The sequence below is a fragment of the Pocillopora verrucosa genome, chromosome 8 (assembly GCF_036669915.1).
Source record: "Pocillopora verrucosa isolate sample1 chromosome 8, ASM3666991v2, whole genome shotgun sequence".
In the NCBI taxonomy this organism is placed as follows: Eukaryota; Metazoa; Cnidaria; class Anthozoa; order Scleractinia; family Pocilloporidae; genus Pocillopora; species Pocillopora verrucosa.
Genome location: NC_089319.1, coordinates 18,540,597 through 18,567,130, shown reverse-complemented (window position 1 = coordinate 18,567,130; position 26,534 = coordinate 18,540,597). Strand labels below are relative to the sequence as shown.

The 26,534-nt window shown below is 38.7% G+C and overlaps 2 protein-coding genes and 2 pseudogenes across 2 annotated transcripts; 3 read left to right on the top strand and 1 right to left on the bottom strand.

Moving 5' to 3' along the window:
* Positions 1 to 240: 240 nt before the first annotated feature.
* On the top strand, positions 241 to 3,027 carry LOC136283027 (endonuclease III-like protein 1; annotated as a pseudogene).
* Positions 3,028 to 10,624: 7,597 nt separating this feature from the next.
* Positions 10,625 to 15,139, top strand: LOC136283026 (endonuclease III-like protein 1; annotated as a pseudogene).
* Positions 15,140 to 16,652: 1,513 nt separating this feature from the next.
* On the bottom strand, positions 16,653 to 17,549 carry LOC136283025 (fibrinogen-like protein A). Its single transcript, XM_066171190.1, has 2 exons — positions 17,372 to 17,549; positions 16,653 to 17,269 (listed from the first exon to the last, which is right to left on the bottom strand). Exons 1-2 carry the CDS (start codon positions 17,547 to 17,549, stop codon positions 16,653 to 16,655), a joined length of 795 nt encoding a protein of 264 aa, XP_066027287.1.
* A 4,734-nt stretch (positions 17,550 to 22,283) lies between these two features.
* LOC131795493 (endonuclease III-like protein 1) lies at positions 22,284 to 26,514 on the top strand. The gene is made up of 4 exons (XM_066170978.1): positions 22,284 to 22,704; positions 23,933 to 24,103; positions 24,841 to 25,106; positions 25,358 to 26,514. Exons 1-4 carry the CDS (start codon positions 22,327 to 22,329, stop codon positions 25,551 to 25,553), a joined length of 1,011 nt encoding a protein of 336 aa, XP_066027075.1. The 5' UTR covers positions 22,284 to 22,326; the 3' UTR covers positions 25,554 to 26,514.
* Positions 26,515 to 26,534: the final 20 nt, after the last annotated feature.

The following is a 26,534-nucleotide window of genomic DNA, read 5'->3' as shown; positions in this document are numbered from 1 at the left end:
TCTTTGTTCTTTTGGGTTTAGTGTGAAGAAAATTCAATGGAGAGGATGTGCTGATAGGGAATCAGTTTTATTATGCGGCAAATCTCCGGCTTTTTGTAGTGACTAATTACGTAATCAGCTGGTCGAGTGACATCACTTTCCCGCCAAAATCAGCGTTCCATGGCGAGATCGGGGAGGACTGCTCACGATAATACTGATAATAGCAGACATAAGGGAGACTGACGATTCAAACATTTGATCAGTTTGTTTTCACAGATTTCCAGGATGAATACTTTCCCGTATTTCACCTCAAAAGGAAGACAAACACGCTCGGCGGCTAGAGAAGCAATCGCAGCTTTATTTGTCAACGAACCAAAAGGAACCAAGAAGGCACATCAAAATCGAATACGAGAAGCGACATGAAGAAGACTCGTCTAGGGACGACAAGAAAACTGAATATGTTGCGGGCAAGAAGCGTAAAAAAGACACATCCACGGCACAGACACAAGGCTCAACTTGGCAGCCTCCTAACTGGAGAGAGCAGCTTGCTAATATTCGTGAAATGAGAAAAACACGCGATACCCCAGTTGATTCACAAGGATGCGAGAAGACAGCTGATGAGAGCCAGTCACCAGAGGTGAGAGGAGATGAAATCGGCAGTCCAGTGGGGTGGGGTAAGGGGAGCCGACACAGTGGTCTCCTCTGAGCCAACTAAGCTTGTTTATGAGAGGTAGAAACGTTTTGGGTAAAATTTACCACTTTTTGCTTGGTCAATGTCAACACATTCATTTACCCTCAGCAATTGATTGCATCCCTCTTTTTATTTGATTTATAAGATAAATTATGACAAATAGTTCAACAGCTATATGTTTAACCCTTTACACCCCAACATTATAGTATGCATATTCTTCATACAGTTCTCCTCACATATCCTAAGGTAATGACAAGGAGAATTTGTATAACAATCAAGAGCTTTTTTGCTTGGCGATCATTTCCTTTCTTCTTGTGACCTTGATGTGTGATTCAAGGGTAATAGAGTAACGAGAAATTAGATGTTAGTCACTCTTAGGTGTTAAAGGGTTAAGGTGGGTGAGGATCAGTTTGCAGAGTATGGCAGTGCATGCACAAGTTTCTTTTTAAAAGTCAACTGCATGCCAAAATTGCTGCATTGCATCAAGATCTGCAATACTCTGCAGCATGGGAGGAGGGTGAGGTCTCCTCATAAGAACCTGGACAACTGGGCCAGTCTATTTTCAGAGATCTTGCCTTACTGATGTTTATTTGTCAAAATTTTTTGTGATGATTTTGGTTTCTTTTTTCTTACTTGCCACAATAGAGGTCTTCATGTATGAGCTACTGGGATAAAAGTTGTAAGGATACACTCTCATCCTGGCAACCATTCTTACATTTCCCATTTAATCCTTTAAACCCAAAGGATTAGTAACATCTAATTTCTCCCTACAATATTACTCCTGAATCACACATTAAGGTCATGAGAATTAAGGAAATGGTCATCGGGAAAGAACCCTTTTTATTGGCAAACAAATTCTCCTTGTCAGCACCTTAGGAAATGTATAAAGAACAGTATGGAGAATATGCATACTGATGTTAGGGTGTAAAGGGTTAAAGAGTCGCCAGTCAGAAATCTTACCTTGCATATAAGACTGAAATTTCCCTTCTAATCAGAAGACAAAGACTGCTGATTAAGCTTGCCACATCATCAGACTCAACTGAAGAGTTTGTTCAGAAGGAAGAGGGTGCTTACAAATATTAGTATAATCCTACCATTCTCCTTTCACAAACAATTAAAACTAATTGACTATGCTGCATACTATCTGGAATTTACAAAGGAGAATTTGTTTGATAATCAGGAGCTTCTAGAATTGGACATCATTTCCTTAATTCTCATGATTCTAAATATTTCATGCAAGGGTGAAACTGTCAGGAGAAATTAGAAGCCAGTCACTCTTAGGGGAAAGAGGGTTAGGACAGTCCAGTATCAATGGTTCATCTCTCCTCACTTTTGCTGACAGTCTGATATCAAGTACTTATCTCCCTCATGCTGTCAAGTCAAACAAAAGACCAAGTTACTTTTGCTGCAATGGAAAAATTCAAGGCTTATGGGTGAACAAAAGAGAACATTTTTACAACATCAACAAGCAAAATTGGCTGGCGTAAAGGCTAAAAAAGCTGACATTTCGAGCATTAGCCCTTCATCAGAGCAATTGGAGGAATTGTGGGTTGTGTGTGGGTTTATAAGCAGAAAATGGAACTACACTATTGTTCCGTCACCATATTCTCACCAATAGCATAGCTCCACTTTCTGCAAACTTCCAGGTGTGGGCCCAAAAATGGTGCATATTACCATGAATGTGGCTTGGGGACAAGTGACTGGAACTGGAGTTGGTACTCATGTTCATAGAATTTCTAACAGACCAGGATGGGTCAAAAAACGTACTTAACTACCAGAGGAAACTAGAATTGCTGTAGAAAGCTGGTGAAAAGTGATTTTGAATGATACCAAGTTACACAAATTCTCTTCACCAGGTGTTTTGCTCCTTCCTTGTCAAAGCCTTTTCACTTACTGCCACATTTTAGAGACCCATATATTGTGCAAGTTCCAAACAACTTTTACAAATATTCTGAAATGAACTGGCTTTTGGTCCTTCCTGACTTTCAAGGAGCAGAATGCAAAAAGGAAAACTTTAAGGACTTTCAGACCTAGGTTCAAGATTCTCTAGATGCATAGCAAACCTTGACTATCATATGCTGTTTACGCATAACCCACAGTTAAATAATTAGAGTGTATGGTTTCAGAGACTAAATTAGTGAATTCTTTTTCTGTTTTGCGGAGAGGAGTGGGATGAACTGAATGTATTGTTGGTTGGATTTGGTCAACAGACATGTCTTCCTGTAAGTCCAATGTGCGAGTTCTGTCTTAACTCCAAGATCTGTCCTGAAAGTCGAAGAAGGAGCAGAGGAAAAGCTGAGGACGAAACTAAGAAGAAACTTTCACCCAGAAAGGATGGAAAGGACACTAATACTTAAGAGAAAATCAAGTTTTACTTTAACTTAGGCTGTCCTTCTCTTTAGCCTTGGGCTACGTTGTGCAAAGCTGGGTTAAGGTAGCTTCATGGTTAGTGTGAAATCTGATATCAGATCTTAACTCCCAAAAGTGATTCATATAACTTTTCCTAACAATATCCGTGCACTATCCAGCAAGCAGGTAATGAGAAGATAGAATAAAGAAAATGATCCAAAAAAGGCTTTTTAACAAAGCAGTTAGGAAACCTGGATTAAAATTTAACCCTGGGTTAGCACTAATCAGCCTTCCAACCACTGAGCCCAGGTTAGCATTGGTCCTCAAACCATGTCTCAAGACTGGTTCCAACTGTGTAAAATAATGTACAGGTTCGTGATACAATGGATAAAAGGCGAGATGGAAGCAAAATCACAGAATGTGAGACCTAGGTAACAAGGTGCTTTTTTTGTGAAAGATTTTTTATAAGTGGCACCCCTTCCTTAAAGGGAGAAATCTGCCGTTGAATTTGATTCAGAAATTAGTTTATACTTAAACGGTGGATGGCAATGAAGGCGCGCTCTGATTGGCTATTCAAACTCCTTTGCTATTCGCCTCGCAAAGCTATTCACAATTATCTATAAGACCCAAACAGCCTACCCAACAGGGTCTACCGCCAGGTTCAGGGCAACATTCCCCTGTATCTTCAGCAACAGAGACTAAAGACCCCCCTCCGAAACCTAATGTCTCCATAACGGTTGCTCCAAGCGGTATCGTTTTGTCGTGGTATATGGCTCTTGAGGAGAGACTCGCCTATAATGAACTATCAACTGTTTGCGCTTCAGGACGGCGGCACAACGGAGAACCTTCACCAGTGGAAGAAGATTGGAGTCGTCAAGGCGTTGACGCTTCCTATGGCTTGCACTCTGACTCAGTTATCACCCGGCAACCACTTCTTGATACGTGCTACCGATGTTAATGGACGACAGGGTGAGTGCAGTGAGGCCTGCACTATTACTCTCAAATAAATCATTTTGGCAATAAGAGAAACTGTCTTGTACAGCTCTTTATCGGCACTATTGGTACTTACGTATAAGAAACTTATAAGTGTGGAGTCTTCAAGTTAGATTTGTACCCCAAGAATACAACGGCAATCAATGATAGACAATCTGTACAGTACTGAAAAACCAGACCATTTGTAAATAACTATTGATCAACCCTTTTGATGTGTTATTTTCAACAATAGGGGATCATTATAAGATGGTGTGGGTGTTGGGATTTTAAGCTCGATCGCTTAAATCCTTAGGCTGAATGTGAAATCGCGATATCAACCTGTTTCCCAGTCCTCTCCAGCATGAACCTTGAGGGAAATCAGATAGAACCCTGGAGAGGAGGCCCTCTCCCCTTCCTTTTTTTTTTTTAAGTCATAAAAAGCTCCCCCGAACTTCGTTTGAGTTGAGTGAAATCTTTCAGTTCTTCCATTCGTGAACATCTAACTTACAATACTTTCTTTTTTTGTCTAACTTTTTTTTTGCTCGACAATACGTTGAAGGGAGGAGATCAGGTTCGCGGAGGATTTAGCAGCCAAAATATTCCAACGCCCCTCAAAACAATTCAGAAAGCATTACTTTTATTTTGTCTTTCTCTAACAACTGTGGTAACAAGGTCTGTAAAGAAACATATTGGCCTCTTTTACGGATAGTTTTAACAGTCCTTCAGGAAATGTGCTTTTTGTATGTACATACATCCAGCATCGATGGCAACAATTGGCGTCGCACTTGTTACATATTCGTGGGCTATTAAATTACTATGATATAAAGACATGCTTAGAAGTTCAGGGAAGTTGCGAAGGCTTTATTTTACAAACACTTTTTAATGATTTTTATTTTCAAGAAAGTAAAAGCCTTTTTCACTAACACGGCCAAAAACCAGACCATTTGTAAATAACAGTTTTTGAAACATGTGGTTGGCCTGTGACTTCAAGGTTTGCTTTTAATCGCTTCACTTTGTTTTGGTCTCTTGGTGTCTTGAAACAGGATTAGACATAATGGTCTGTTTATAATGTGTGACATCTGTTCGTGGGGTGCTAATGAAACATCACCATTGGAAGGAAAGGTTTCACATTTCACTTCAAGTTGAAGAAAGCGATTTCATGTCGATATTTAAAACCTAGTGCTGGACTAAATTATGTGTCAATGTATGCTATGCTATTATGCTAATAATATATCAATGGATTTCAGTCACCTTCACAGCTGTTTTTGGTTGTAACGCTACGCAGCACCGGGCGTTACATGACAACTTGAGTTGTCATTGCAAATTCTATGAAGGCTGCATTAGTTAGTGCCCAGATCTCTTCGTCGAGTTCCTTGCATCCCTGAAGGTGACGTATGGTGACTATAGCAGTTTTGTTCAGTTATGCCTTACTTTCATCTCAGAGAGATTTAGGTTAGGGTGAGTATCCCAAGGACGCCAGTTTGGACCATCCCTTGAATTGAGATTAACCTTGCCACATTGGTTTGCCCACCATGCACCATTAGGAAAACACTTTCCAAGGAAGTTGTCATTATCTTGGTCTGGTGTGCCGAATTTCATCCCTCGGATATTCAATTTAGGATCTGTATTACCATAAAACCCATTTCCGATGTTTCCTTCGTACGAAGTCATGTCGCATCGATACTTTTCTGTTTCGTCAGCTACCCGAAACCCACCATATTTGGCATATCCCTTTGTGCCGTTGGTTCGGTGCAGATCTATTCGAAGAATGCTGTCTGAAGAGGCGACTCGGTGCAAGTTGTCGTTTCCAAGCCAGAATTCTTTGGACACGTCGCCAAAGCCTACTCGATACTCTACCCACGTTCGTCTAAAGCTTTGCTTGTATGGACGGGAACGTCTCTGAACCACAGTCCACCCACCTCCATCTGTGGTTTGGTCACAGTACACGTTTATGACCCCTTGACCATCTGGGTTGATTTTATAAATGCCATTCTGATTCGCTCCTAGGGTTTTCAGCTGCTGACAGCTTCTCACTGTACGTGGAACAAAGGAAACATAATATGAGACTTGTTGCTGAAAGGAAATTATCGCAAATTTAAGTGTTCTTCTCTTCTATTTAGTCACGAGTTACCCACCTCCGCTGTGCTTTTCGCAATACACTCCTTTATAATCCTGTCGACATTCACACGTGAACATCCGGGGATTCCAACACGTGTCAACACATGTTCCACCATTTTGACATAAAGCCGAGGTGCAAACAGGTCTATTTCCTCCCTGGGTGAAAATGGGAAGAATAGTTAAACGCACTTTCATCCTTTTATGAGGCAAAACTTACCATGACAATACCCTCTTTGGTTGAAATATATTCTCGTTCTTAGAGCTAACGTTTCTCTTTCAAAATGAGTATAGAAGTTTGATATTTTCAAAGTTTTGTATATCGAGCAACGATTTTGTCTCTATTTGAGCAAATTATATTTACCCAGGATTTCCTTCTAGAAAATAGGCATTTTATGACATCAATTGTGTCAATAACAAAATTCTCGAGAATGAGTGGTTCTTTCATCAGTAAAGCAGCTCTTATTTGCGGCTTGATTGGCTGTTCCATGTCCAAATTGTTTGATTTCACCTGTCCAATTATAAGCACTTAGCAAATGTTAGCAAGTCAAGATGGAAAAAATATCTGAAGTGCATTAAGCATTCGATATTTCTAACAACGTTTAGACTTCCGACTTGAACTTTTGCTATATGAATCAATTCATGTGCGCATGTTTAAATTTAAGTTTTCATTCCTGCTCGTGAATTCAAATCATTCGCCCGATTGTTGCCTGAATTGTACTCCCGCCCACTGAGTTCCACCACATTTCAACTTACTGTGTTTCGGGCTAGAAATGAAGGTCTTACAAATGCTGCTCTGTGTAAATGTTCAGTTTTAGGCAGCCATACCGTTCTCTGAGATAAAGGCATTTATTTGACCTCTCGATATGATTTTGACACCACCTTGCTCAGAACATGGAATTTGAAAAACCGAAGACCTCAAAGGTTCCTGCGCTTGGTAGGTTGAGCACTGATGATTAAGTTTCTAACTGATCTGTAAATTTCTATGACTTACCATCTGTGTCGTTGGCTCGTAGTAAGTGATGCCTTTTCTTAAAACAAAGTCATTTGGGGCTGTCGCTTTTGATTGGTCACTTAATTCACATGTTTTCCCTGAGCTTGCATAATTAAACGATCGACAGCGTGCATCCCGTAGGCATTCCCACGTACAGTCTATCGGGCACGTGACAGTGTGCGTAGCAATCACGTGATTAATCAGAGTGTAGCCTGGAACAGATGCAAACATATCGTCATATTTGAGAGTTTTCTTCAAGATTTATCTTACATGAAACAAAAAGAGAGAAATCGAGAGGACATTGACGACTTGATGAAAATCGTAAAAATTTATAAGATATTAGGAACACTTTGATTGATCGAAAGCCTATCGTTCATTGTACTAGTAAACTCAGGGCTCCATTTTTAAAAGCTAGAAGGCGCACTTTCTATCATTTTTTTTAGGCGTCAGTGCACTTGGAACGTTGGTAATCATGCACCCTCGGGTGGTGATTTACAACTTTTCCTTGTGTTCTCAGTAACATCCCGTGTGAGTTTTTGCGTCTGAAAACCGACAGGAAGTGAAAAGTATTGCTTAGATATTAACATACTTTTACATGGAATTATTTTTCTCATGTTTTGAAAATTACTCAGTCTCAGTTTTCGTAAATTTGCGGCCAGTCCTATCTTAAGCGATTCGCAACTCTTCGATGCACAACAAGCGAATACACAAGCCTTCAAAGTTGTTGGTTCTTAATTCGGGAAACCCCTATAATTAAGATTCCCACTCATCAGACGATTTTATACTTGATCGCCGGTCTTCCTTTTCATCCTCATCGTCCTTGTTGGCCATGGTTTACTCTGGTTTGATCGTGTCTGGAACACGTTAACTTGAAGTAGTTCCGTTCGAAGGTGAATAAAATTCCATCATTACTAAAAGTGACCATACAAGTGAAAAGAGTTCATCTCTGAGATTTTCGAGCGAAGTTAACTTTATTCCATTACAGCTACAAGCGAAGCGATACCAGAGAGGAATGCACGACACGAAAAGCTGATTTTGACAGCTTGAAACTAACTCACGTTAAGAGAAAAATAACTGAATGCTTTGCTACTTTTTGCTAATACGAAACTGAATTTGCGTGTGTTGTAACTGATGAATTAAAGTCAGCGCACCACGAATACATTACCTTCAACCCCACTATTTAAATAGTCTCAACAAATCTTCTCGGTTCACATTGGTTCTGCGTCAAGTTTTCTATTCTTTGTGTAGTCTTAGATCTATTTTTGCCATTATTTACGGTGCGCATATGAAGTGTTTAAGTCAAGCTTTACCTTTTTCAGGATGTTCAGATCTTTTTAAACAAGACAACTGACCAGGGTTCGACGTTCCTGTTAGACTTTGAGCTGAGGGAGTTGTAAACTTCCAGCACAGGAGAAACTGAGAATGGAAGAGTAAAGTGAGTCGCTGCATTGTTTTCAAGTTACATCCGCTCGGCTTTTAAATTCGTTCACGATCAAGATAAAGTCGTGATAAGGAAGCTTTGACCTCAATTAGTCGCTGGTGCGTCGACTTGAAAATGAATAATTTTCGAGTGAAAATAATTCTTATCCACAGTTTGTTTATGTGTTAGGGTCTAGAAACTTAGCAGGAGACTGGCGAATAACATTAATTATTAAAAGCTCGATCAATTTCAAAATTTGACACACTTATTGAGGATTCTCTTCTATTTCTGTTGAAGAAAGATTAAACGGTTTAAGGGGGGAAATAAGTGAGCATGGACATTGGTTCACTGACTGAACTAGTTCGTGCGCTAATTATAGCCTTCTTTTTCTTTTAAATTGCCATGGAATTAATTAATTTAACAGTTTTCTAGGTTTTTTGTTTCAGGAGTCTCACGAATAACATTCTTTATTAAAAGTTCGATCAATTTCAAAATTTGACATATTTATTAAGGATTCTCTTTCATTTCTATTGAAGAACGATTGAACAGTATGAGGAAGGAAAATAAGTGAGAATGATTTTCTGAGGAAGACATTGATAACATTTCACGACTTTGGTTCACTGACTGAACCAGTTCGTGCGGTAATTATAGCATTTTTTTCTTTTCAATTGCCACGGAATTAATAAACTTAACAGTTTTCCGGGTTTTGTGGTACTTTTATCCTGCAAATAATTACCCTTGGGTTCAGTAGTCTAGAAATTAAAACTAGACAATAGTAGAATGTCTAGAATTTAAAACTAGATAATAGTAGAATGTCTAGAATTTAAAACTAGGTAAAGATAGAATTTAAAACCAGACAAAATTAAATAAAAACTGATTGCACCCATACTGAAAAAGAGAGACAAAACATGAAGGGTTTGCCCTGTCTGATCTTTATTGTGGGTTTAGTTTGCAGCTGTATTAACGACCCTTGAACTCCCAAGATCTGATTGTTAATTCTCCCCTCTAGCTGCTACACATTTCCTTGTGAATAAGTCACGAGAATTTGGTGTAAACTCAAGACTATTAACTTCTACCCCATGAGTTTGAGTATTGTCATTACATGTTGGCTGGATAACGCGTGAATGTTACAGGGAGAAGTTACATGTTAGTCACTTATGGGAGTTAATGGGTAAAGCATATTGATGTCATATGCGCGTTATGTAACCTCTTATCATTCTCTGAAGAGTTTAAGTCCTGACCTTACTTTGTCTACTTTCAGGAATAACACTTTAGCAATCAGGTAAACATCGTTCAAAACGCAAGCTTAGCGTACAAATTTTCCAAAGAAAAACTTCATATAAATAAAATTCCGCTTTTAATAAAATTTAAAGAAATAGCGTGAGACAGCTCTCCTCTACATGAATTATTAAGTACTTACCAGGCGAGATATACGAATAAATTTGAAGTCCTGATGCGAAAAAGTACTGACCCGCAATGTAAGAATTGTAGAGACTGTATAGGGTATTTATTTTAACCTTTAGACATAAATGTGCGAAGGCGCTAAAGAACGCACGTAACGTGAATTCAAGTCTACTTTAAATTAACATCAAAGCAAGCCAACAGGGGGCCAAAACATGAAGGTCCTTGGGAAACTTCGTTATTGCATTTCTTGTTGCCAGCTCTATTAAGCATACTGAGGTTAAAAGTTAATTTACCTAACTTTTTGGTAAACTAAAAGTAACCTCTTATCAATCTCTGAAGAGTTTAAGTCCTGACCTTACTTTGTCTACTTTCAGGAATAACACTTAAGCGATCAGGTAAACATCGTTCAAAACGCAAGCTTAGCGTACAAATTTTCAAAAGAAAAACTACATATAAATAAAATTCTTCTTTTATTAAAATTTAAAGAAATAACGTGAGTCAGCTCTCCTCTACATAAATTATTAAGTATTTGCCAGACGAGATATACATATAAATTTGAAGTTCCGATGCAAAAAGGTACTGACCCGCAATGTAAGAATTGTAGAGACTGTATGGGGTATTTATTTTTAACCTTTATCTATAAATGTGCGAAGGCGCTACTTTAAATAAACATCAAAGCAAGCAGACGGGGGACCAAAACATGAAGGTCCTTGGGAAACTGTTCGTCATTGCACGTCCAGTTCCCAGCTATATTACGCATACTGAGGTTAAAAGTTAGTTTATTAGACAATCTCTTTTATTCACCTGCTACGTAACCTCTCAGCAATAAAAAGTTTACATCCTGAGCTTGGTGCTTCTTCCTGTTTGGGTTCAGGAATAACGTTATTACGATCGGGTAAATATCGGAATAATACTGAGCCGCAACGTACGAATTGTATAGTCTGTAAGGGGTATATTCTCTTTATACATAAATACGCAAAGGCGCTAAAGGACGCTAAACCTAAATTTGAATCCTTGTGAAATAAATACTGATTGCTTCCAAACTGCACGCAAACTCCAAATTATGAGCTTGATGATTCGTCCTGTTCCTTCAGGAATAACATTAACATCCTACCGATCGACTAAACATCGCTTAAAACGCAATCTTAGCATAAATAAAACTTTCAGAAGGAAAAACTTACAAATAAATAAAAATTGTGCTTCTATATTAAAGTTTGAAGAAATAAGGTGAGACAGCTCTCTACATAAATTATTTAGTATATACCGGGTGAGACATATGTGCAAATGCCTCATCCTAAAACGGAAGAAAACAACACCTATTTTGACTTTTGAACTCCATAATAAATTATTTACAGCGAGACGGAAAAAGACCTTTGGAGTTAACACTGGGGAAGAGAAAAGACAAATCAAAGCGCCATAGAAGATTGATGGAAAAATTGATATCTCGTGTAGATAGCCTTTTTTTAACTTACTTTTTTCAGTCACTATTTAACTGAATCGGACGAACATGTAGAAACTAAGGTTTAAAACAGCGCAATCTTCTTGTCAATTATCATTAAATCATGATCTAAGGAGGACTCCCTTCCAATCTCATTCATTTCATCTGAAACCGCCCCATCTAAAGGCAAGTGACATGGGTTTTCTGTTAAAACCATTGATTTAGTTTGTTGTTTTAATATGGTAAAATTTTGATGTTTCATTATTCTCGTGTTTGCCACTCAAGTTCGTGTAAATCTCAATCATGGACAGTTCTTAAGCTCAAAATTTACAGTAAAATTTCATCAAATGATATTTGATGCCAAACAAGAGATTGTAAAGTTTCTATTCTCTTGTTCATGCCTATTCTTTGTTCTTTTGGGTTCAGTGTGTAGAAAATTCAATGGAGAGGATGTGCTAATAGGGAATCAGTTTTATTCTTCGGCAAATCTCCGGCTTTTTTAGTAACTAATTACGTAATCAGCTGGTCGAGTGACATCACTTTCCCGCAAAAACCAGCGTTCCATAGCGTGATCGAGGAGGACTGTTCACTGTAATCCTGATAATGGCAGACATAGGGGAGACTGACGATTCAAACATATGATTTGTTTTCACGGATTTCCAGGATGAGTGCTTCCCCGTATTTCACCTCAAAAGGAAGACAAACACGCTCGGCGGCCAGAGAAGCAATCGCAGCTTTGTCAACGAACCAAAAGGAACCAAGAAGGCACATCAAAATCGAATACGAGAAGCGACATGAAGAAGACTCGTCTAGGGACGACAAGAAAACTGAAGATGTTGCAGCCAAAAAGCGTAAAAAAGACACATCCACGGCACAGACACAAGGTTCAACTTGGCAGCCTCCTAACTGGAGAGAGCAGCTTGCTAATATTCGTGAAATGAGAAAAACACGCGATGCCCCAGTTGATTCACAAGGATGCGAGAAGACAGCTGATGAGAGCCAGTAACCAGAGGTGAGAGGAGATGAAATCGGCAGTCCAGTGGGGTGGGGTAAGGGGAGCCGACACAGTGGTCTCCTCTGAGCCAACTAAGCTTGTTTATGAGGGGTAGAAACGTTTTGGGTAAAATTTACCACTTTTTGCTTGGTCAATGTCAACACATTCATTTTCCCTTAGCAATTGATTGCATCCCTCTTTTTATTTGATTTATAAGATAAATTATGACAAATAGTTTAACAGCTATATGTTTAACCCTTTACACCCCAACATTATAGTATGCATATTCTTCATACAGTTCTCCCCACATATCCTAAGGTAATGACAAGGAGAATTTGTATAACAATCAAGAGCTTTTTTGCTTGGTGATCATTTATTTTTTTCTTGTGACCTTGATGTGTGATTCAAGGGTAATAGGGTAATGAGAAATTAGATGTTAGTCACTCTTAGATGTCAAAGGGTTAAGGTGGGTGAGGATCAGTTTGCAGAGTATGGCAGTGCATGCACAAGTTCCTTTTTAAAAGTCAACTGCATGCCAAAATTGCTGCATTGCATCAAGATCTGCAATACTCTGCAGTGTGGGATGAGGTTGAGGTCTCCTCATAAGAACCTGGACAACTTGGCCAGTCTATTTTCAGAGATCTTGCCTTACTGATGTTTATTTGTCAAATTTTTTGTGATGATTTTGGTTTCTTTTTTTCTCACTTGCCACAATAGAGGTCTTCATGTATGAGCTACTGGGATAAAAGTTGTAATTTATTGGCAAACAAATTCTCCTTGTCAGCACCTTAGGAAATGTATAAAGAACAGTTTGGAGAATATGCATACTGATGTTAGGGTGGAAAGGGTTAAAGAGTAGCCAGTCAGAAATCTTACCTTGCATATAGGGTGGAAATTTCCCTTGTAATCAGAAAACAAAGTCTGCTGATTAAGCTTGCCACATCATCAGACTCAACTGAAGAGTTTGTTCGGAAGAAAAAGGGTGCTTACAAATATTAGTATAATCCTACCATTCACCTATCACAAACAATGAAAACTAATTGACTATGCTGCATACTATCTGGAATTTACAAAGGAGAATTTGTTTGACAATCAAGAGTTTCTAGAATTGGACATCATTTCCTTAATTCTCATGATTCTAAATATTTGATGCAAGGGTGAAACTGTCAGGAGAAATTAGAAGCTAGTCACTCTTAAGGGAAAGAGGGTTAAGACAGTCCAGTATCAATGGTTCATCTCTCCTCACTTTTGCTGACAGTCTGATATCAAGTACTTATCTCCCTCATGCTGTCAAGTCAAACAAAAGACCAAGTTACTTTTGCTGCAATGGAAAAATTCAAGGCTTATGGGTTAACAAAAGAGAACATTTTTACAACATCAACAAGCAAAATTGACTGGCGTAAAGGCTAAAAAAGCTGACATTTCAAGCATTAGCCCTTCATCAGAGCAATTGGAGGAATTGTGGGTTGTGTGTGGGTTTATATGCAGAAAGTGGAAATACACTATTGTTCTGTCACCATATTCTCACCAATAGCATAGCTCCACTTTCTGCAAACTTCCAGGTGTGGGCCCAAAAATGGTGCATATTACCATGAATGTGGCTTGGGGACAAGTGAATGGAACTGGAGTTGATACTCATGTTCATAGAATTTCTAACAGACAGGATGGGTCAAAAAACGTACTAAACTGCCAGAGGAAACTAGAATTGCTGTAGAAAGCTGGTGAAAAGTGATTTTGAATGATACCAAGTTACACAAATTCTCTTCACCAGGTGTTTTGCTCCTTCCTAATGCCGAAGCTTTTCACTTACTGCCACATTTTAGAGACCCAGCTATTGTGCAAGTTCCAAACAACTTTTACAAATATTCTGAAATAAACAAGCTTTTGGTCCTTCCTGACTTTCAAGGAGCAGAATGCAAAAAGGAAAACTTTAAGGACTTTCAGACCTAGGTTCAAGATTCTCTAGATGCATAGCAAACCTTGACTATCATATGCTGTTTACCCATAACCAACAGTTAAATAATTAGAGTGTATGGCTTCAGAGACTAAATTATTGAACTCTTTTTCTGTTTTCTCAGAGAGAAGTGGGATGAACTGAATGTATTGTTGGTTGGATTTGGTCAACAGACATGTGTTCCTGTAAGTCCGATGTGCGAGTTCTGTCTTAACTCCAAGATCTGTCCTGAAGGTTGAAGAAGGAGCAGAGGAAAAGCTGAGGAGGAAACTAAGAAGAAACTTTCACCCAGAAAGGATAGAAAGGACACTAAGACTTAAGGGGAAATTAAGTTTTACTTTAACTTAGGCTGTCCTTGTCTTTAGCCTTGGGCTGTGCAAAGCTGGGTTGAGGTAGCCTCATGGTTAATGTGAAATCTGATATCAGATCTTAACCCTCAAACTCCCAGAAGTGATTCACATGTAACCTCTCCTTACAATATCCGTGCACTATCCAGCAAACATGTAATGAGAAGGTAGAAGTTGTTATCTTGATCTAGCACCAAATTCTCCCAACTAATTTACAAGGAAATGTTAAGCAGGTAGAGGAGGAAATTAATAATCAGATCTTGGGAGTTATAGGGTTAAAGCTATAGAAGAAAATTCATTATAATTTGTTTCGTCTATGATTTGATGATTGGATGCCTTTTAAAAAATAAAAAAAAATTATCCAAAAAAGGCTTTTTAACAAAGCAGTAAGGAAACCTGAATTAAAACTGAACCCTGGGTTAGCACTAATCAGCCCTCCAACAACTGAGCCCAGGTTAGCATTGGTCCTCAAACCATGTCTCAAGACTGTGTAAAATAAACGTACAGGTTCATGATACAATGGATAAAAGGGAAGATGGAAGCAAAATCAAAGACTGTGTGAAAAATGTTTTATAAGTGGCACCCCTTCCTTGAAGGGAGAGATCTGCCATTGAATTTGATTTAGAAATTAGTTTATACTTTAAACGGTGGATGGCAATGAAGGCGTGCTCAGATTGGCTACTCAAACTCCTTTGCTATTCGCCTTGCAAAGCTATTCACAATTATCTATAAGACCCTAACAGCCTACCCAACAGGATCTACCGCCGGATTCAGGGCAACATCCCCTGTATCTCCAGCAACAGAGACTAAAGACCCCCCTCCGAAACCTAATGTCTCCATAGCGGTGGCTCCAAGCGGTATCGTTTTGTCGTGGTACATGGCTCTTGAGGAGAGACACGCGCCTATAATGAACTAGCAACTGTTTGCGCTTCAGGACGGCGGCACAACGGAGAATTCTCACCAGTGGAAGAAGATTGGAGTCGTCAAGGCGTTGCCGCTTCCTATGACTTGCACTCTGACTCAGTTATCACCCGGCAATAAGAACCACTTCTTAGTACGTGCTACTGATGTTAATAGACGACAAGGTGAGTGCTGTGAGGCTTGCACTATTACGTTCAAGTGAATCATCTTTGGCTAAAACAGAAACTGTCTTGTACAGCTCCCTATCGGCACAAATGATACTTACATATAAAAAACTTAGTGTGGAGTCTTCAAGTTAGATTTATACCCCAAGAATACAACGGCAATCAATGATAGACAATCTGTATAGTACTGAACTTGGAGTATTTGTGAATCGAAATTTAATATATGTCTTCCTTGCCGTTGTTATACGCCGCTGAAGCCAAACGTATTTATATCTTTTACTTCTGGAGGGAAGAATGGCGATCTCAGATGCGTGAAATTTGTTTTATTACTAGAAGTTCAGGGAAGTTGCGAAGGTTTTATTTTACACTTTTTAATGAAATTTATTTTTTAAGAAAGTAAAGGCCTTTTTCACTAATACAGTTATAAAACCAGACCATTTGTAAATAACAATTTTTGAAACATGGAGTTGGCCTGTAACTTCAAGGTTTACTTTTGATCGCTTCACTTTGTTTTGGTCTCTTGGTGTCTTCAAACAGGATTACACATGATGGTCTGTTTATAATATGAGACATCTGTTCGTGGGGTGCTAATGGAACATCACCATTCGAAGGAAAGGTTTCACATTTCACTTCAAGTTGAAGAAAGCGATTTCATGTCGATATTTAAAACCTAGTGCTGGACTAAATTATGTGTCAATGTATGCTATGCTATTATGCTAATAATATATCAATGGATTTCAGTCACCTTCACAGCTGTTTTTGGTTGTAACGCTACGCAGCACCGGGCGTTACATGACAACTTGAGTTTCCATTGCAAATTCAATGAAGGCTACATTAGTTAGTGCCCAGATCTCTTCGTCAAGTTCCTTGCATCCCTGAAGGTGACGTATGGTGACTATAGCAGTTTTGTTCAGTTATGCCTTACTTTCATCTCGGAGAGATTTAGGCCAGGGGGAAGAGCCCAAGGACGCCAGACTGGACCATCCCTTGAATTGAGATTAACCTCGCCACATTGGTTTGCCCACCATGCACCATCAGGAAAACACTTTCCAAGGAAGTTGTCATTATCTTGGTCTGGTGTGCCGAATTTCATCCCTCGGATGTTCAATTTAGGATCTGTATTTCCATAAAACCCATTTCCGATGTTTCCTTCGTACGAAGTCATGTCGCATCGATACTTTTCTGTTTCGTCAGCTACCCGAAACCCACCATATTTGGCATATCCCTTTTGGCCGTTGGTTCGGTGTAGATCTATTCGAAGAATGCTGTCTGAAGAGGTGATTCGGTGCAAATTGTCGTTTCCGAGCCAGAATTCTTTGGACAAGTCGCCAAAGCCTACTCGATACTCTACCCACGTTCGTCTAAAGCTTTGCTTGAATGGACGGGAACGTCTCTGAACCACAGTCCACCCACCTCCATCTGTGGTTTGGTCACAGTACACGTTTATGACCCCTTGACCATCTGGGTTGATTTTATAAATGCCATTCTGATTCGCTCCTAGGGTTTTCAGCTGCTGACAGCTTCTCACTGTACGTGGAACAAAGGAAACATAATATGAGACTTGTTGCTGAAAGGAAATTATCGCAAATTTAAGTGTTCTTCTCTTCTATTTAGTCACGAGTTACCCACCTCCGCTGTGCTTTTCGCAATACACTCCTTTATAATCCTGTCGACATTCACACGTGAACATTCGGGGATTCCAACACGCGTCAACACATGTTCCACCATTTTGACATGAAGCCGAGGCGCAACCAGGTCCATTTCCTTCCTGAGAGAAAATGGGAAGAATGGTTAAATGTACTTTCATCCTTTTATAAGGCGAAACTTACCATGACAATACCTTATCAGGTTGAAATACATTCTCGTTCTTAGAGCTAACGTTTTTCTTTGATGGTGGTCTGTACCCTTAATTCAAGATGAGTATAGACGTTTGCTATTTCCAAAGTTTTGAATAGGAATTCATCTTTCCCTCTCCTGTTTTCCTTGAAATGAAATTTCGTTTCCGGTGTATATCGACCAACAATTTTGTCTCTATTTTAGCAAATTCTATTAACCCGGGATTTCCTTTTAGAAAATAGGCATTTTATGACATCAGTTGTGTCAATAACAAAATTTTAAAGTATGAGTGGTACTTTTGTCAGTAAAACAACTCTTATTTGCGGCTTGATTGACTGTTTCCTGTCCAAACTGTTTGATTTCATCTGTCCAATTATAAGCACTTAGCAAATGTTAGCCGGTGAAAATGAAAGTGCATTGAGCATTGGATATTTCTTACATTGTTTAGACTTACGACCTGAACTTTTGCAATATGAATCAATTCATGTGCGCATGTTTAAATTAAAGTTTTCATTCCTGCTCGTAATTTCAAATTAGAGGCATTTATTTGACCTCTCGATACGACTTTGACACCACCTTGCTCAGAAGATGGAATTTGAAAAACCGAAGACTTCAAAGGTTCTTGCGCTTGGCAGGTTGAACACTGATGATTAAGTTTCTAACTGATCTGTAAATTTCTATGACTCACCATCTGTGTTGTGGGCTCGTAGTAAGTGATGCCTTTTCTTAAAACAAAGTCACTTGGAGCTGTCGCTTTTGATTGGTCGCTTAATTCACATGTTTTCCCTGAGTTTGCGTAATTAAACGATTGACAGCGTGCGTCCCGTAGGCATTTCCACGTGCAGTCTATCGGGCACGTGACGGTGTGTGTTGCAATCACGTGATTAACCAAACTATAACCTAGAACAGATGTAAACGTATCTTCATTTATATAATAAGCTCAGTTATGCACTCATTCTGATTGGTCCTCACTTATGATCTATTGGAGGACAGACGTATAGATGACGACATCATTAAAACTTAGTTCGTATAGTGTGATCGTCCGGGTGAGTGTAGTTCTGAAAAGAACTGTTGTTGGTGACTACAGTACAAACTATTTTCAACGACTGACTCTGGAAAGCTGGTTTACTAAACTTAGAACAGACGCCTCTCAACAGATGTCAACAGTTACCAGCACCTTACAAACGACTCCTTAACGACGTGAACAAACCGACAAACAGACCGACAAACAGACGGATCGAAACCGACCAATGACTGTAAACAAACTCTACACAAGTCTTCCAGCCAATCACATCACGGCTAAATAGACCAATCACGTTCAAAAGACCAGACTTTATAACATCATCGACTGACAACTACTCTTCACTTGACTCTGAAGATGACTACCGCACATATAGTCGAAACGTCTAAAAAGTGACCAACAACAGTTCTTTTCAGAACTACACTCACACGGACGATCACACTACTGATACTTCTGGGTTCAAACCATTTACTTTATCATTAAAACTTGTTTTAATTCTTTATCATATAAAACAAGTAGATTCCAAGTTGCCGTGCATCTGTTCAAAAATAGATCATAGATGACGTCAAATAGGGATTTGATTTTTTACTCAAATCACAGCGAATTCGATCACGGGTCCTCCTATTCATCCTCATCGTCCTTGTTGGCCATGGTTTACTCTAGTTTGATCGTGTCTAGAACAAGTTAACTTGAAGTAATTCCGTTCGAAGGTGAATAAAATTCCATCATTACTAAAAGTGGCCATACAGGTGAAAAGAGTTTATCTCTAAGATTTTCGAGCGAACTGCCTAAGTAGTGCACATTACTGCGAGGATCACTTTCATTCACGAAGTTAACTTTATTCCATTACAGCTACAAGCGAAGCGATACTAGAGAGGAATGCACGACACGAAAAGCCGAATTTGACAGCTTGAAACTTACCCACGTTAAGAGAAAAATGGCTGAATGCTTTGCTAGTTTAAGTGCTTCGACTCGAGACTCGGTATTTAAGTGTTTTTCGCTAAAATATGAAGATTTGCTTGTGTTGTAACTGATGCACCACAGCGCACCACGATTACATTACCTTCCACCCTACTATTTAAATAGTCTCAACAAATCTACTTGGTTTACATTGGTTCTGCGTCAAGTTTTCTCTTCTTCATCACGGTCGTCTAAGATATTTTTTTGCGATTATCTAGAATGCACAGATTTCTTGTTCAAGTGAAGCTTTACCTTTTTCAGGATGTTCGAATCTTCCGTATCTTAAACAAGACAACCGACCAGGATTCGACGTTCCTGTTAGACGTTGAGCTGAGGGAGTTGCAAACTTCCAGCACAAGAGAAACTGAGAATGGAAGAGTAAAGTGAGTCGCTGCATCGTTTTCAAGTTACTTCCACTCGGCTTTTGCATTAGTTCACGATCAAAATAAAGTCGTGAACTAAGTTGCGTCAACTTGAAAATGAATAATTTTCGAGTGAAAATAATTCTCATCCACAGTTTGTTTTTGTGTTAGGTTCTAGAAACTTAGCAGGAGACTGGCGAATAACATTAATTATTGAAAGCTCGATCAACTTCAAAATCTGAAACACTTAGTAAGGATTCTCTTCTATTTCTACTGAAGAAAGATTAAACGGTTCAAGGGGGGAAAATAAGTGAGCAATTTTTTCTGAGGAAGACATTGATAACATTTCACGACACTTGTTCACTGACTGAACTTATTCGTGCGCTAATTAGAGCATTCTTTTCTTTTCAATTGCCATGGAATTAATTAACTCAACAGTTTTCTGGGTTTTGTGGTGCTTTTATCCTGGAAATAATTACCCGAGGGTTCAGAAGTCTAGAATTTAAAACTAAATAACAGAAGACTAGATGAAGATAGAATTTAATTAAAACTAGACAAAATCAGATAAAAACAGATTGACCATGTTACAAAACATAGACAAAACATGGAGGTTTTATCTGATCTTTATTATGGGTTCAATCCGCAGCTATGTTGACCCTTGAACTCCCAAGATCTGATTGTAAATTCTCCCCTCTAGCTGCTACACATTTCCTAGTAAACAAGTCACGAGAATTTGGTGTAAGATCAAGACTATTAACTTCCACATGATAAGTTTGAGTATTCTCATTACATGTTGGCGGGTAATGTATGGATGTTACAGGGAGAAGTTACATGTTAGTCACTTATAAGAGTTAAAGGGTAAAGCATTTTGAGGTAATCCGCGCGTTACGTAACCTCTTATCAATCTCTGAAGAGTTTAAGTCCTGACCTTACTTTGTCTACTTTCAGGAATAACACTTAAGCGATCAGGTAAACATCGTTCAAAACGCAAGCTTAGCGTACAAATTTTCAAAAGAAAAACTACATATAAATAAAATTCTGCTTTTATTAAAATTTAAAGATATAACGTGAGTCAGCTCTCCTCTACATAAATTATTAAGTATTTACAAGGCGAGATAGACGTATAAATATGAAGTCCTGATGCGAAAAAGTACTGACCCGCAATCAGAGACTGTATGGGGTATTTATTTTTAACCTTTATCTATAAATGGGCGAAGGCACTACTTTAAATACCGTATTTATTCGCCTATAAGCCGAGCGATTTTTCCAACAAATTAAACTGAGAACAGGTAAATTCTCGCCAAGGTAGGGGGTTCGGCTTATAGCTGAGTATTTTCGCCAAAAAAAATTTACGGGTGCTTAACAAGATTCGAAATTTGACAACATGAAAAACTGGCCAATCAGAAGCGGTCATTCCCACGGTTTGTGTAAACATTGCAACACGATCTGACAGATATCAGCTGATCGAAGCTTCTCATTGTTTTAAAGAAACGAAAGACTTACCTTGACTCCTCTGCTCTGAAAACCAGTCCAGTATTGTTTGATCCAATTCAGGATACTTTGGCGAAAAGCAGCCCATCGTCTTTCGCTTTGCTGACATTTTAAGCTCACCATTAAACAGGTTCGCTTGATCTTTTCGCCAGCGACACACCATCGATTCACTGATTCCGTAATCTCTAGCGATCTAGAATGATCTATGTTTATTCATAACCTACTTTTTGGTTGCATGTTTTCCGAGAGGGAAGCTCCTTTTGTTTTCGGTTTATGTTAATTCATCTCAGTTAACGACACGCGTGGAGTACTTTGCAATTATTAGGTCTCGGCTTATAGCCGAATGTTTTGTGTTTATTTTTTATTTCAATGCAACAGCTGCTGACATGAAAAAGTTTAGGGTCTCGGCTTATAGCCGAGATCGGCTTATAGGCGAATAAATACGGTAAACATCAAAGCAAGCAGTCGGGGGACCAAAACATGACGGTCCTTGGGAAACTGTTCGTTATTGCACGTCCAGTTCTCAGCTATATTAAGCATACTAAGGTTAAAAGTTAGTTTCTTAGACAATCTCTTTGAAAAAATTTCAAAAATGTCAAAATTTTCAGTAAAATTTCATCAGACGATATTTGATGCCAAACAAGAGATTGTAAAGTTTCTATTCTCTTGTTGACGCCTATTCTTTGCTCTTTTGGGTTCAGTGTGTAGAAAATTCAATGGAGAGGATGTGCTAATAGGGAATCATTTTTATTCTTCGGCAAATCTCCGGCTTTTTGTAGTGACTAATTACGTAATCAGCTGGTCGAGTGACATCACTTTCCCGCCAAAATCAGCGTTCCATGGCGAGATCGGGGAGGACTGCTCACGATAATACTGATAATGGCAGACATCAGGGAGACTGACGATCCAAACATATGATCAGTTTGTTTTCACGGATTTCCAGGATGAGTACTTCCCCGTATTTCACCTCAAAAGGAAGACAAACACGCTCGGCGGCTAGAGAAGCAATCGCAGCTTTGTCAACGAACCAAAAGGAACCAAGAAGGCACATCAAAATCGAATACGAGAAGCGACATGAAGAAGACTCGTCCAGGGACGACAAGAAAACTGAAGATGTTGCGGCCAAAAAGCGTAAAAAAGACACATCCACAGCACAGACACAAGGCTCAACTTGGCAGCCTCCTAACTGGAGAGAGCAGCTTGCTAATATTCGTGAAATGAGAAAAACACGCGATGCCCCAGTTGATTCACAAGGATGCGAGAAGACAGCTGATGAGAGCCAGTCACCAGAGGTGAGAGGAGATGAAATTGGCAATCCAGTGGGGTGGGGTAAGGGAAGATCCGACACAGTGGTCTCCTCGGAGACAACTAAGCTGATTTATGAGAGGTAGAAACTTTTTGTTTAGTCAATGTCAACACATTCATTTACCCTCAGCAATTGAGTGCATCCCACTTTTCATTTGAGTTATAAGATAAATTATGACAAATAGTTCAACAGCTACATGTTTAACCCTTTACACCCCAACATTATAGTATGCATATTCTTCATACTGTTCTCCTCACATATCCTAAGGTAATGACAAGGAGAATTTGTATAACAATCAAGAGCCTCTTTGCTTGGTGATCACATCTTTTTTTCTTGTGACCTTGATGTGTGATTCAGGGGTTATAGAGTAACGAGAAATTAGATGTTAGTCACTCTTAGGTGTCAAAGGGTTAAGGCATAAGTACCTGGACAACTGGGCCAGTCTATTTTCAGAGATCTTGCCTTACTGATGTTTATTTCGTCAAAATTTTTGTGATGATTTTGGTTTGTTTTTTCTTACTTGCAACAGTAGAGATCTTCATGTATGAGCTACTGGGATAAAAGTTGTAAGGATACACCCTCATCCTGGCAACCATTCTTAAATTTCCCATTTAACCCTTTAAACCCCAAAGGATGAGTAACATCTCATTTCTCCCTACAATATCATACATTAAGGTCATGAGAATTAAGGAAATGGTCATCAGGAAAGAACCCTTTTTATTGGCAAACAAATTCTCCTTGTCAGCACCTTAGGAAATGTATAAAGAGCAGTGTGGAGAATATGCATACTGATGTTAGGGTGTAAAGAGTTAAAGAGTAGCCAGTCAGAAATCTTACCTTGCATATAAGATTGAAATTTCCCTTCTAATCAGAAAACAAAGTCTGCTGATTAAGCTTGCCATGTCATCAGGCTCAACTGAAGAGTTTGTTCAGAGGAAAGAGGGTGCTTACAAATATTAGTATAATTCTGCCATCGTCCAATCACAAACAATGAAAACTAATTGACTATGCTGCATACCATCTGGAATTTATGAGGGGAATTTATTTGACAATCAGGAGCTTCTAGAATTGGACATCATTTCCTTTATTTTCATGATTTTTTAAGTATTTGATGCAAGGGTGAAACTGTCAGGAGAAATTAGAAGCCAGTCACTCTAAGGGGAAAGGGGGTTGACTGTCCAGTATCAATGGTTCATCTCTCCTCACTTTTGCAGACAGTCCGATATCAAGTACTTATCTCCCTCATGCTGTCAAGTCAAACAAAAGACCAAGTTACTTTTGCAGCAATGGAAAAGTTAAAGGCTTATGGATTAACAATAGAGAACATTCTCACAACATCAACAAGCAAAATTGGTGAACTTATCTACCCTGTTGGCTTCTGGAAGGTGAGTAAATGTTAGATAGAAACTTGATTTTGACAGAATTTACTCACTAGAAAAGTAACTTGCAGAATAGTCTGATGGCCTTCTGTTCCCTTATTAAATAAAAGTTTCGAACATTTTTTAAAAACTTACTAGTAGGGCTTTTAAGAGTAACTACTGATTATGATATTTTCATCATCAGTTATGTTAAACAGGGTTCAGGGGGGTCTTATATTAGCTTGTTACTGAAACAAGGGGGCTATACCAAGTTGTTTTATTATTTTCACTTTTCACTTTTTAGCTTACAAAGAGGGGTAGATTGGCTGATATCCTCCATAGAACCCTCTGAGTCCCCTCCCTCCCTCCCCCCCTTATTACAAAAACCACTTGCAGAAGTCTAAAATTAGAAAAAGAAACAACAATAATGGTTCTAAAATCTATGACACTGAACTCCCTTTTTAACTTGTAACCTTTTAACTCCCAGAGGTGATCAATATGAGACTTCTCCCAATAATATCCTTACATTATCCAGCAAAAAACTAATGAGAATATTCACATTTATCAGGTAGAAATTGTTGTCTTGATCTCACAATAACTTCTTGTAACTAATTTTCAAGGACATGTGTAACAGCTTGAGGGGAGAATTAGCAATCAGATCTTGGGAGTTAAAGGGTTAAGCCTATCCTACCAATGTGAAGTATGGCCGGGTACAACCTAAGGTATTTCTCAGGTTATTTATCATTATTATGCTATGATTGTAGAAAAAAGCCGAGTACATCAAGAATGCCACTAAAATTTGTGCTGAGAATTACAATGGAGACATTCCACCAACAGTAGAAGAGCTGGTCAAACTTCCAGGTGTGGGCCCAAAAATGGCGCATATCACCATGAATGTGGCTTGGGGACAAGTGACTGGAATTGGAGTTGATACTCATGTTCATAGAATTTCTAACAGACTGGGATGGGTCAAAAAACCGACTAAACTGCCAGAGGAAACTAGAATTGCTGTAGAAAGCTGGCTTCCAAGGTAAAAGTGATTTTGAACGACAGCAAGTTATGCAAATACTCTTCACAAGTGCAAGTGCAAGTTCCGCACAACTTTTACAAATATCTTGAGATAAACAGGCTTTTGTTTCTTCCTGACTTTCAAAGAGCAGAATGGAAAAAGGAAAACTTTAAGGACCTTCAGACCTAGATTCAAGGTTCTCTAGATGCATAATAAACCTTGACTATCTGGTTTCAGAGACTAAATGAGTGAATTCTTTTTCTGTTTTGCAGAGAGGAGTGGGATGAACTGAATGTATTGTTGGTTGGATTTGGCCAACAGACATGTCTTCCTGTAAGTCCAATGTGCGAGTTCTGTCTTAACTCCAAGATCTGTCCTGAAGGTCGAAGGAGGACCAAAGGAAAACTTGAGAAGGAAACTAAGAAGAAACTTTCACCCAGAAAGGATGGAAAGGAAACTAAGACTTAAGGAAAAATTAAGTTTTACTTTAACTTAGGCTGTCCTTGTCTTTAGCCTTGGGCCACATTGTTCAAAGCTGGGTTAAGATAACCTTTTGGTTAGTGTGAAATCATTTATCAGATCTGAAAAAGAAAATTCATTACAATTTGTTTTGTTTAAGATTTGATGATTGGATGCCTGTTAGAGAATAGAGAAAATTATCCTAAAAAGGCTTTTTAACAAAGCAGTAAGGAAACCTGGATTAAAATTTAACTCTGGGTTGGCACTCATCAGCCTTCCAACAATCAAGCCCAGGTTAATGCTGGCCCTCAAACCATGTCACTAGACTGGTTCCAACTGTGTAAAATGAATGTACAGGTTCATGATACAATGGATAAAAGGGGAGATGGAAACAAAATCAAAGACTGTAAGACCTAGGTAACAAGATGTTTTTTTGTGAAATATTTTGTAATAAGTGGCACCCCTTCCTTTAAGGGAGAGATCTGCCATTGAATTTGCTTTTAGAAACTAGTTTATACTTAAACAGTGAATTGCAATGAAGGTGTGCTCTGATTGGCTACTTATCCTTTGCTATTCACCTCCAAGTAATACGCATGGGATTTGTGCTCAAAAATGTTATAATCATTATAGGAATAAACAAAGTAAAATCATCTTTTTGTGCTATGTTATCATTATAGGAATAAACAAGGTAAAATCATATTTTTGTCCTATGTTATCTCACTGTATTAGTATATACTAAACCAACTATTCAACCATGACAGTGGCTGGAAGTGGACAATAACATAGCCAATTTGTGGTTCAATTAATATCCACCACTAGCCACCTCTGCTTTGGTGAATAGCTGTTAATTATACCCAATAAGAAGTTGAGCAAATCAAGTTCAAAAATTTTCTTTGGATGTTTCACATTTTGCAGTGTCGTTCAATATCACATTTGTAATAATGGTCAGAAGGCATCCAATATTGTTCAATAGAATGGCAAATTCACTGT